General features: G+C 42.1%; 1 protein-coding gene across 2 annotated transcripts in view; it reads left to right on the forward strand.

Annotated features, from left to right (window-relative positions):
• Nucleotides 1-12,912, forward strand: part of nvl (nuclear VCP like) — a 102,982-nt gene that overhangs the window by 65,247 nt on the left and 24,823 nt on the right. For both annotated transcript variants that reach the window (XM_034184629.1, XM_034184628.1), the window contains exons 11-13: nucleotides 442-543; nucleotides 2,962-3,079; nucleotides 12,557-12,701. In XM_034184629.1, the coding sequence (XP_034040520.1) occupies nucleotides 442-543; nucleotides 2,962-3,079; nucleotides 12,557-12,701 (365 nt within the window). The remainder of the gene's footprint in view (nucleotides 1-441; nucleotides 544-2,961; nucleotides 3,080-12,556; nucleotides 12,702-12,912) is intronic.

A 12,912-nucleotide genomic window follows, 5' to 3' on the forward strand; every position in this document is an offset into this window, starting at 1 on the left:
ATGCAGATCCACCTTGGATTTGCTGTGGCGACCCCGAGTGCAAACAAGGGAGCAGCTGAAGGGACTTACTTTACAGTTTTAGTAGTTCGGGGTTTTTTTTAATGTTGGGGAAAAAAACTGTCATGACAGAAAACTCTGCCTGCTTCATTGGATGAAAGAAGAGGAATAGAGTAAATGCTATATGCCCACCAAATATTGTGTTTTTAACCTTTTCAACGTTACTTATTTTATTAACATTTTAAAAAGAACTTTGGTATTACAAATATTACAACATGAGTCATTTTTTTTGTCTGTTATTCTTGCTTTCAATGCATCTAAAACCACTCAAATTGGTTAAAATAGGGTTGCCAATAACATTTTAGAGGTTTAAAACCCTATAGCTTCAGGGGGCTCACACCTGACAGAGTTATGTGGTGAGAATGTGTGTCTTGTGTGTTTCAGGAATTGGAGCTGCCCATGCTGAAGGTGTCTGCTCCGGAGCTGGTGTCTGGAGTCTCTGGGAGTCTGAGCAGGAAGCTGAGGGAGCTCTTCAGCCTGGCTGTGGTCAGTATGGCAGGATGGGCTCTCTCTAACCCTGTCAGTCTGTGTCAAATAACGTCCAATTCTGTTGTTTATCACATGCTTATTTGTTCGTCTTGTTTATTTTTGGAATCTCAAAGTTCTTATGGTAAGTAACAGCACAGACTGTGGTGTTATGAGTTAAGAGGTTTTTTGTTGAAGTCTTACTCTGTTCTTTTTCCCTAGAATATTTGCAGGTAATAAGTTCACATACAGAAGATTTCAAAAAAGACACGTTATTCGACTGAAGATTGTATTATATACACTATTTAAAGGATGTGCAGTTTAGAGGATGTGCAGTTTATGCAGTATTGGTAATTTTGTGATATTGTGGAGTTTTAAGCAGTATTCCTGCTGTGCAGGAGTTGTAAGGTGCACGGGTGCATAAACAGTGAACAGAGCTATTATAATAAATACTTAGAGGATGATATGTTGGAAGGTGTAGTGACACGGACCCACAACAGGGGGCGTTAATGAACGGACAATGGATAAGCCAAAAAGTAACAATTTAATGTTGTGATTTGCACAACGGAATACAGACAAAAACAAATAGAGGGGTACAGTCAATCATACACAGGTGACGTGTGGGCAGGCTCGAGGATAGAAGACGTCTGTCCAAAGAAGAGCCGGATCCCACACGGCTTCCACCGCCAGCGGATCTGAAGAACACCGGAGCCGCCAAGTCCCGAGTCCCAGGTGGCCACCGTCTCCAGCTCTCAGACCAGGTACTGCTGGCAGAAACAGAAACAGTTAATGGTGGGTGTGTGAAGACACACCCAGTAATCGTCCCTTAAGTAGTTCCTCCGGAGGGAGAAACCTCCACCTCCAGAAACAATTTCACCCGTGCAGCTCCTGTTGGTCTCTTTCCTGGATGGAGGTGAGAGGCGAAGAACGTCGCCCTCTCACTGTCCGCCAATCCAGCCTCTGACAGAGCCCGCAGGAACACGGCTGCACACAGAACAATGTTTTTAGTCTCAATATAAATCGCAGAGAAGGTTACCATCGATTGGTAGCTGATTTCTCGGAGAGGAGGTGGAGTTGCAGTCCGGCCTTTATGGTGAGGTTGATGAGTTGGCTGAGTGACAGCTGGTGCTGATGATGTGTGACAGCTGTCACTCCCAGTGGCTTCGACGCCCTCTCGTGCTTGAAGCCCGCACTTCAAGCAGGGCGCCATCTGATGGTGGTGGGCCACCAGTACCTCCTCTTCAGCGGCCCACACAACATGATAGTAATAATGACGAGGAGAAGAATAGCTGTGAAAGAAGAGTCAGTCAGGTGGTGGAGGGGTCAGTGTGTCAGAGTTACTGAGAAGCCTAATGGCCTGTGGGTAGAAGCTGTTCCCCAGCCTAGTAGTCCTGGACTTCAGACTCCTGTAGTGTCTGTCTGATGGTTGGAGTGTGAAGAATGAGTGTTGGGGGTGTGTACTGTCCCTGATCAGGTTGTGTGTCATACGTAGGACTTTGGTTTGGTGAATGTGCTGCAATGAGGGGAAAGCTGCCCCAGACATGTACTGTGAGGTCTTAATCACACGCCGGAGAGCCTTCCTGTCTTGGACTGTGCAGTTCTCATACCAGACTGTGATGGGAGGACACTCTCAATCGTACACCTGTAGAAGGTGCTGAGAACTTTGGCTGACAGACCAAATTTTCTCAGTCTTCTCAGAAAGTCCAGTCTCTGTTGGGACATCTTGATGATCTGTCGGGTGCTCTAAGATCAGGTGAGATCATCACTGATGTGAGTGCCGAGGAGTTTGAAGGTTTTCACCCTCTCCACCTGTCTCATCAGTGTATAGTGGTGTGTGCAGCTCCCCACTTCTCCTTAGATTAATAACCATCTCTTTGGTCTTGTCTGCATTGAGGTAAAGATTATTGTAGCCACACTAGGCTGCCGTCTCTGCCACCTGTCTTCCGTATGGCGTCTCGTCCCCACCAGTGTGCACGTGTGTGCTTGCTGTTCGTTGTTAGACTAACCCCCATGGAAACGCTGTTACACAGTGAGTTCCACATACAGAATAAACATGCGACCTGACTATATGTTTTTTTCATCTTCAAGAGGCATTTTTGGACAGTATTTTCAATAAACCATGGCTGTCTCTACAAACCACTTCCTCAAAAAGTTCTGTCCACTGTTTGATGGCAGTGCGCCGCGGTGTACCTCCTCCTGCTGATGTCATGAGCTCTGAAGTGCTGAGCCTCAGTTGAAGATGATCACCAATACTGGACTGACTAAAAGTTGATTGTTTAATTTCATCTCTGGTGAGGTGGTATCTGGTGTGTTGTCCAGATATTTATGGATGTGAATTACGTAAAGGACCTGTGAATATTTTGATAAAGTTTTGTAGTAAATGATGCTTGTTGTGTATTTTGCACATTAACAGTTATTATGTAATTTTTCATCTTGCAGAGCTCCGCCCCCTGTATCCTCTTCATCGATGAAATTGATGCCATCACTCCGAAGAGAGAAGTGGCCTCTAAAGACATGGAGAGGAGGATTGTGGCTCAGCTTCTTACCTGCATGGACGGTACGTCGAACATCCCAACAGCTGCTGGAACTCTGGGATGGGTTCTCCCCAGGATTTTTATTGAACAGGCAAAAATAAGCCAAGCACCATGTGTTTAATAATATGATGAAATGGCGTCTTCATACCTGAACCTTTCATTCAAAGAGGAGGACGGGGAAACGCAAGTGTGTGCCTTGATAGAAAGAGTGGCGGTTAACTCAGAACACGGCGCGTTTTTGGGTCCAACTGCGCTGAACTACTGAATGGACCTTTAATGTTTTTCAACATTTTTTTTATATAATTTAACCACATACAGCAACACATCCAGTTACAGGTGCTATCAAAATAAATATAAAAGTAGTTAAGCTATCAAATTTACAATTTGATGATTTTTTTTTTTTTTATGAATTTAAAGCCTGATTTATGCAGCTGCAGCTCTGTAACTCTGTGTCATACAGTGACGTGTTGTAACAGTTTTAAAGTTCTCTGTCTCTGGATTTGCTTTATTCTGGACTAATATGACCCTCAACAGGCTTTTCTTTCTACAATCATCACCTCCAAAATCAAAGGTAAACTGAACAATTTCCTCTTTTAGCAACTTCATGCTGTAAATGTGATGCAGACTTTTCTGATCCTTTATCAGCTTGTGCACTGTAAAAACTATTATAATATGATGGCAGGCGAAAGATTAAACGCAGAAAAGTGTCGTCACAGCCTTTTGTGTCTGATTAACAGGTGCACGTCAGGCTATGGATCCGAGTCTGAACATGGTCCGAAAAAATAAACGGCCGGAATTTTAATCACAGAATGATTCTGATCCCACTTTCCTCAAATCGGCGAGAGTCAGAGCTGAACTTGGATCTGTACCTCTACACATCCAGACTGCTCTGCGTTTTTAATGGAAATACATTGTGATCCGATGTGAGAGATATGTATGTAACGGATTAGTTAGAGTCAGGAGGGGAAGAACATCTACGGGGAATCCTGCATCAGGACGTGCGCCTCATTTAATGACTGGGTCAAAATTTCCTCTGAAAATTTCTTACTGCCAAATGTATTTGATCCATTATCAAAATGTAATCAGTGTGCTCACTGTAAAAACTACTCAAATATGATGGCAGACGAAGCAATGAAAGCAGAAAAGTCTCAAATCACAGCCTTTTGTGTCTGATTTAACAGGTGCACGTCAGGCTGCAGTCTGAACACGGTGTGAAAACGGTCGGACTTTTAATCACAGAAATGACTCCGGTCCCACATGTGAGAGGTTTAATATGAATACATTGTGATTGGAAGAGACATTTTATTGGATGAGAGTGAAAAATTTGCTGTACAAAATCCGTTATATACAGTGTTTATTACATGGAAAACAATGCAAAAACTTAGGGACTTTTTTGTCCGGTGACTGTGAATATCTGGTTTATACGATGACGGTTTAGGTGTGTTTTACTGTACATGGGACTGAACAATAAATTTACCTCTCAAAGCTTTGATGATGAAGTCGCTTCCATCCCACACAGCTGACTGTATTTTCCCAAATTTTTCTTCTCTTCGGATCGGAAGGGAATCTGAACATCTTGAAGCCCTTGTTGTGTCTGTTTGTGCCTCCAAATCAAATCAATTTTATTTATATAGCGCCAAATCACAACAGTTGCCCCAAGGTGCTTTATATTGTAAGGCAAGGCCATACAATAATTACGGAAAAACCCCAACGGTCAAAACGACCCCCTGTGAGCAAGCATTGGCGACAGTGGGAAGGAAAAACTCCCTTTAACATGAAGAAACCTCCAGCAGAACCAGGCTCAGGGAGGGGCAGTCTTTTGCTGGGACTGGTTGGGGCTGAGGGAGAGAACCAGGAAAAAAGACATGCTTTGGAGGGGAGCAGAGATCAATCACTAATGATTAAATGCAGAGTGGTGCATACAGAGCAAAAGAGAAAGAAACACTCAGTGCATCATGGGAACCCCCCAGCAGTCTAAGTCTATAGCAGCATAACTAAGGGATGGTTCAGGGTCACCTGATCCAGCCCTAACTACAACCCCTGGCAAAAATTATGGAATCACCGGCCTCGGAGGATGTTCATTCAGTTGTTTAATTTTGTAGATAAAAAAGCAGATCACAGACATGACACAAAACTAAAGTAATTTCAATGGCAACTTTCTGCTTTAAGAAACACTATAAGAAATCAAGAAAAAAAAGATTGTGGCAGTCAGTAACGGTTACTTTTTTAGACCAAGCAGAGGAAAAAAATATGGACTCACTCAATTCTGAGGAATAAATTATGGAATCACCCTGTAAATTTTCATCCCCAAAACTAACACCTGCATCAAATCACATCTGCTTGTTAGTGTACATCTAAAAAGGATGTGATCACACCTTAGAGAGCTGTTGCACCAAGTGGACTGACATGAATCATGGCTCCAGCACGAGAGATGTCAATTGAAACAAAGGGAGGATTATCAAACTCTTAAAAGAGGGTAAATCATCACGCAATGTTGCAAAAGATGTTGGTGTTCACAGTCAGCTGTGTCTAAACTCTGGACCAAATACAAACAACATGGGAAGGTTGTTAAAGGCAAACATACTGGTAGACCAAGGAAGACATCAAAGCGTCAAGACAGAAAACTTAAAGCAATATGTCTCAAAAATCGAAAATGCACAACAAAACAAATGAGGAACGAATGGGAGGAAACTGGAGTCAATTTCTGTGACCGAACTGTAAGAAACCGCCTAAAGGAAATGGGATTTACATACAGAAAAGCTAAACGAAAGCCATCATTAACACCTCAACAGAAAAAAACAAGGTTACAATGGGCTAAAGAAAAGCAATTGTGGACTGTGGATGACTGGATGAAAGTCATATTCAGTGATAAATCTCGAATCTGCATTGGGCAAGGTGATGATGCTGGAACTTTTGTTTGGTGCCGTTCCAACGAGATTTATAAAGATGACTGCCTGAAAAGAACATGTAAATTTCCAGAGTCATTGATGATATGGGGCTGCATGTCAGGTAAAGGCACTGGGGAGATGGCTGTCATTACATCATCAATAAATGCACAAGTTTACGTTGATATTTTGGACACTTTTCTGATGTTTGAGGATGATGATCATTTTTCAAGAAGATAATGCATCTTGCCATAGAGCAAAAACTGTGAAAACATTCCTTGCAAGACACATAGGGTCAATTTCGTGACATAGGGTCAGTGTCAACGAGCAGAGTGATTTGATGCAGGTGTTATTTTTGGGGATGGAAATTTACAGGGTGATTCCATAATTTATTCCTCAGAATTGAGTGAGTCCATATTTTTTTCCTCTGCTTGGTCTAAAAAAGTAACCGTTACTGACTGCCACAATCTTTTTTTCTTGATTTCTTATAGTGTTTCTTAAAGCCAGAAAGTTGCCATTTGAAATGACTTTAGTTTTGTGTCATGTCTGTGATCTGCTTTTTTTCTACAAAATTAAACGACAGAATGAACATCCTCCAAGGCCGGTGATTCCATAATTTTTGCCAGGGGTTGTATAAACTTTAGCAAAAAGGAAAGTTTTAAGCCTAATCTTAAAAGTAGAGAGGGTGTCTGTCTCCCTGATCCGAATTGGGAGCTGGTTCCAGAGGAGAGGAGCCTGAAAGCTGAAGGCTCTGCCTCCCATTCTACTCTTACAAACCCTAGGAACTACAAGTAAGCCTGCAGTCTGAGAGCGAAGCGCTCTATTGGAGTGATATGGTACTATGAGGTCCCTAAGATAAGATGGGACCTGATTATTCAAAACCTTATAAGTAAGAAGAAGATTTTAAATTCTATTAACAGGAAGCCAATGAAGAGAGGCCAATATGGGTGAGATATGCTCTCTCCTTCTAGTCCCTGTCAGTACTCTAGCTGCAGCATTTTGAATTAATTGAAGGCTTTTCAGGGAACTTTTAGGACAACCTGATAATAATGAATTACAATAGTCCAGCCTAGAGGAAATAAATGCATGAATTAGTTTTTCGGCATCACTCTGAGACAAGACCTTTCTAATTTTAGAGATATTACGCAAATGCAAAAAAACAGTCCTACATATTTGTTTAATATGGGCATTGAATAACATATCCTGATCAAAAATGATTCCAAGATTTCTTACAGTATTACTAGAGGTCAGGGTAATGCCATCCAGAGTAAGGATCTGGTTAGACACCATGTTTCTAAGATTTGTGGGGCCAAGTACAATAACTTCAGTTTTATCTGAGTTTAAAAGCAGGAAATTAGAGGTCATCCATGTCTTTATGTCTGTAAGACAATCCTGCAGTTTAGCTAATTGGTGTGTGTCCTCTGGCTTCATGGATAGATAAAGTTGGGTATCATCTGCGTAACAATGAAAATTTAAGCAATGCCGTCTAATAATACTGCCTAAGGGAAGCATGTATAAAGTGAATAAAATTGGTCCTAGCACAGAACCTTGTGGAACTCCATAATTAACCTTAGTCTGTGAAGAAGATTCCCCATTTACATGAACAAATTGTAATCTATTAGATAAATATGATTCAAACCACCGCAGCGCAGTGCCTTTAATACCTATGGCATGCTCTGGTGGCCAAGTGGTTAATGCGCTTGGTTTCAGTTCAGAAGGTTCCGGGTTCAAATCCCACCCCTGCCACATTTCTCCATGTAATGTGGAGTTGCATCAGGAAGGGCATCCGACATAAAACTTGTGCCAATTCAACATGCAGATCCACCTTGGATTTGCTATGGCGACCCCAAGTGCAAACAAGGGAGCAGCCGAAGGGACTTAGTTTTATGCTCTAATCACTGTAATAAAATTTTATGGTCAACAGTATCAAAAGCAGCACTGAGGTCTAACAGAACAAGTACAAAGATGAGTCCATTGTCTGAGGCCATGAGAAGATCATTTGTAACCTTCACTAATGCTGTTTCTGTACTATGATGAATTCTAAACCCTGACTGAAACTCTTCAAATAGACCATTCCTCTGCAGATGATCAGTTGGCTGTTTTACAACTACCCTTTCAAGAATGTTTGAGAGAAAAGGAAGGTTGGAGATTGGCCTATAATTAGCTAACATAGCTCGGTCAAGTGATGGCTTTTTAAGTAATGGTTTAATTACTGCCACCTTAAAAGCCTGTGGTACATAGCCAACTAATAAAGATAGATTGATCATGTTTAAGATCGAAGCATTAATTAATGGTAAGGCTTCCTTGAGCAGCCTGGTAGGAATGGGTTCTAATAGACATGTTGATGGTTTGGAGGAAGTAACTAATGAAAATAACTCAGACAGAACAATCGGAGAGAAAGAGTCTAACCAAATACCGGCATCACTGAAAGCAGCCAAAGAGAACGATATGTCTTTGGGATGGTTATGAGTAATTTTTTCTCTAATAGTTAAAATTTTATTAGCAAAGAAAGTCATGAAGTCATTACTAGTTAAAGTTAAAGGAATACTCGGCTCAATAGAGCTCTGACTCTTTGTCAGCCTGGCTACAGTGCTGAAAAGAAACCTGGGGTTGTTCTTATTTTCTTCAATTAGTGATGAGTAGTAAGATGTCCTAGCTTTACGGAGGGCTTTTTTTATAGAGCAACAGACTCTTTTTCCAGGCTAAGTGAAGATCTTCTAAATTAGTGAGACGCCATTTCCTCTCTAACTTATGGGTTATCTGCTTTAAGCTGCGAGTTTGTGAGTTATGCCACGGAGTCAGGCACTTCTGATTTAAGGCTCTCTTTCAGAGGAGCTACAGCATCCAAAGTTGTCCTCAATGAGGATATAAAACTATTGACGAGATAATCTATCTCACTCACAGAGTTTAGGTAGCTACTCTGCACTGTGTTGGTATATAGCATTGGAGAACATAAAGAAGGAATCATATCCTTAAACCTAGTTACAGCACTTTCTGAAAGACTTCTACTGTATGAAACTTATTCCCCACTGCTGGGTAGTCCATTAAAGTAAATGTAAATGTTATTAAGAAATGATCAGACAGAAGGGGGTTTTCAGGGAATACTGTTAAGTCTTCAATTTCCATACATAAGTCAGAAGAAGATCTAAGGTATGATTAAAGTGGTGGGTGGACTCATTTACATTTTGAGCAAAGCCAATAGAGTCTAACAGTAGATTAAATGCAGTGTTGAGGCTGTCATTCTCAGCATCTGTGTGGATGTTAAAATCGCCCACTATAATTATCTTATCTGAGCTAAGCACTAAGTCAGACAAAAGGTCCGAAAATTCACAGAGAAACTCACAGTAACGACCAGGTGGACGATAGATAACAACAAATAAAACTGGTTTTTGGGACTTCCAATTTGGATGGACAAGACTAAGAGTCAAGCTTTCAAATGAATTAAAGCTCTGTCTGGGTTTTTGATTAATTAATAAGATGGAGTGGAAGATTGCTGATAATCCTCCCCCTCGGCCCGTGCTACGAGTGTTCTGGCAGTTAGTGTGACTCGGGGGTGTTGACTCATTTAAACTAACATATTCATCCTGCTGTAACCAGGTTTCTGTAAGGCAGAATAAATCAATATGTTGATCAATTATTATATCATTTACTAACAGGGACTTAGAAGAGAGAGACCTAATGTTTAACAGACCACATTTAACTGTTTTAGTCTGTGGTGCAGTTGAAGGTGTTGTATTATTTTTTCTTTTTGAATTTTTATGCTTAAATAGATTTTTACTGGTTGTTGGTGGTCTGGGAGCAGGCACCGTCTCTACGGGGATGGGGTAATGAGGGGATGGCAGGGGGAGAGAAGCTGCAGAGAGGTGTGTAAGACTACAACTCTGCTTCCTGGTCCCAACCCTGGATAGTCACGGTTTGGAGGATTTAAGAAAATTGGCCAGATTTCTAGAAATGAGAGCTGCTCCATCTAAAGTGGGATGGATGCCGTCTCTCATAACAAGACCAGGTTTTCCCCAGAAGCTTTGCCAATTATCTATGAAGCCTACCTCATTTTTTGGACACCACTCAGACAGCCAGCAATTCAAGGAGAACATGCGGCTAAACAACAAGTCACTCCCGGGCCGATTGGGGAGGGGCCCAGAGAAAACTACAGAGTCCGACATTGTTTTTGCAAAGTTACACACCAATTCAGTATTAATTTTAGTGACTTCCGATTGGCGTAACCGGGTGTCATTACTGCCGACGTGAATTACAATCTTACCAAATTTACGCTTAGCCTTAGCCAGCAGTTTCAGATTTTCTTCAATGTCGCCTGCTCTGGCCCCCGGAAGACAATTGACTATGGTTGCTGGTGTCGCTAACTTCACATTTCTCAAAACAGAGTCGCCAATAACCAGAGTTTGTTCCTCGGCGGGTGTGTCGCCGAGTGGGGAAAAACGGTTAGAGATGTGAACGGGTTGGCGGTATACACGGTGCTTCTGTTTAGGACTACGCTTCCTCCTCACAGTCACCCAGTCGGCCTGCTTTCCCGGCTGCTCGGGATCTGCTGGAGGGGAACTAATGGCGGCTAAGCTGCCTTGGTCCCCCCCGACTACAGGGGCCTGGCTAGCTGTAGGATTTTCCACGGTGCGGAGCCGAGTCTCCAATTCGCCCAGCCTGGCCTCCAAAGCTACGAATAAGCTACACTTATTACAAGTACCATTACTGCTAAAGGAGGCCGAGGAATAACTAAACATTTCACACCCAGCGCAGAAAAGTGCGGGAGAGACAGGAGAAGCCGCCATGCTAAACCGGCTAAGAGCTAGTAGCTGCGCTAAGCTAGTGGATTCCTAAAAACACACAAAGTGAATAATGTGTAAATAATTTAGAGGTGATTCAGCAGAGGGAGTGCTTTAGTTAAGGCACGTGAAGATTACACTGTGAAATAAATCGTTATCTAGTTATCTAGATCAATCTAACTGCGCAGATTAAACAGCTAACAGATACAGAAAAACACCGCTGTGCTCCGGAACAGGAAGTGATACAATACCGCAGTGAGAGCCAACCACCAGTAGATGCGTCCAAATGCACAACAACCCGACATTTTCAGTGAATAAATAAATAAAATAACTGGATTTACATGCAGACACATTAACGGTGAACGCTTTTCGAACTCAAGATGGCATCACGAGTCACGTGACCGATCCCCCCCTCCCCCCGAGTTGTCACATTGCCCCTCTCTCTCTAGACACACTAAGTGCAAGTAGAATCAGTCACACGGTGATTTAACTCCATCAAAATTGATTTATTTTTTTCTCAGCTAGTTTATATTCATGCACTGATTTGAATCAAGGTGTCACCTGGAACAGGACTCATGAGAGAGGTGCGTCATGTGACCGAGTGGAACAAAGTCCAAAATGAACACACACTGTGTTTCAGTAGGAGCACCTGCTGGGGGTCCGTGTGTGTCCACTAGTACACTGTATGTGTGGTCGACGGTAGAAATGATATAAATTTGGCCTACGGTAGAGATTTAGACTCACACATGACCAAATTAAGTGGTTCTACCATTAAATTCACCAGACTCAGTCTTCATTTCAATGCGTTTTAAAGGTGTGCACGTCAAACTCTGTACTAGTTTTTAAATTATGTTAATAAGTCTGCTATAATGTGAATTGTGATTAATAATTTCCACAATGTTTTGTGTGAATTTTATGGTCATATTTAATGTAAACAGTGTCATTTCCTCATACAGAATCTGTTCCTCCTTCTCCTCTGAAGAGAGAGAGAAAGAGCAAGATGGGGGGGGGGGGGGGGGGTGGACTCCTTCCCCTTTTTCATTGGTGGATCTAAGCCAGTCAGGTCTCTGATGACTTCCTGGACAAAAATGCAACCAAAGTCAAATAAACTAATACTGCCCCCAGCTGGACAGAAGGTGGAATGACAAAGTTGTAGGGTCATTGCAATGTCCAAAATTACATGTCTGATACAAGTCAGAGAGTCAGGCGCTCAAAATTACACTGTTTTGTTTTATTTATTTATTTTTATCAATTTAGCTTTGGGACTATATATCCCCAAAAATGGGACTATATATCCCATTCAGAAATACTTCCATTATAATTTTTACACTTCAGTTTATATTGCGATATGTACCATTACCGTAAAGGGATTCAGTTTATACCGCAATATGAACTTTAAAACATATCGCCCAGCCCTAGTTTCCACACACTGCTCAGCTATTCAGCGGCTCTGGCTCTGCTCAGCGGTGTGTCGGCAGCTCGCTCGGTGGCCGCTGTGAGCTTCTGGTTGGACACAGGGCCTGCTCTGCCCCCTGCTGTCAGCTTCCTGTTCAGCATTTGAATTTGAAGTAAATTTCAAATGACGTGGATCTGTTTAGGTGTCATATAAAACGACTGTTGTCCATGACCACAATGGAAAGAATGTTTTTATTCATTGAAAGATGGAATATTTCATGCAGTCAGGTTCACCACAGAAAATATAAAATATCTTTAGTTCATACGGTCTGCAAAGAAATAGAACTCGAATTATGGTAACTGTAATAATCACTGTGGATTGTATTTTCCATACTGTCTCAACTTTTTCTAATTTGGGGTTGGACATTGTCTTTTTGTTCAGACCTGAACAGCCTGTCAGCTTCAGTTCAAGTTCTGGTCATCGGTGCTACCAACAGGCCAGACTCCCTCGACCCCGCCCTGCGCAGAGCTGGCCGTTTTGACAGAGAGATATGCCTTGGTATCCCAGATGAAGCAGCACGTCTCAGGTTTGACTGCTGCTTCTTACACTCAGTTATTGCAAATAGTTCCTATGTCTCTGCTTTGCCAGCAAATGTCCCAGCTGTTGGTTGAACATACCTGACCCGGCTAATCAGGGCGTGGTGGTGCTTGGTGAAATGGAAAAGGTTCTGGCCCAGAAGGACGGATGGAGTTTTAGAAGCACTGGGTTGAGCTGAGATGATTATGGACCAAATGTAT

The sequence above is a fragment of the Thalassophryne amazonica genome, chromosome 13 (genome assembly GCF_902500255.1).
Source record: "Thalassophryne amazonica chromosome 13, fThaAma1.1, whole genome shotgun sequence".
NCBI lineage: Eukaryota > Metazoa > Chordata > Actinopteri > Batrachoidiformes > Batrachoididae > Thalassophryne > Thalassophryne amazonica.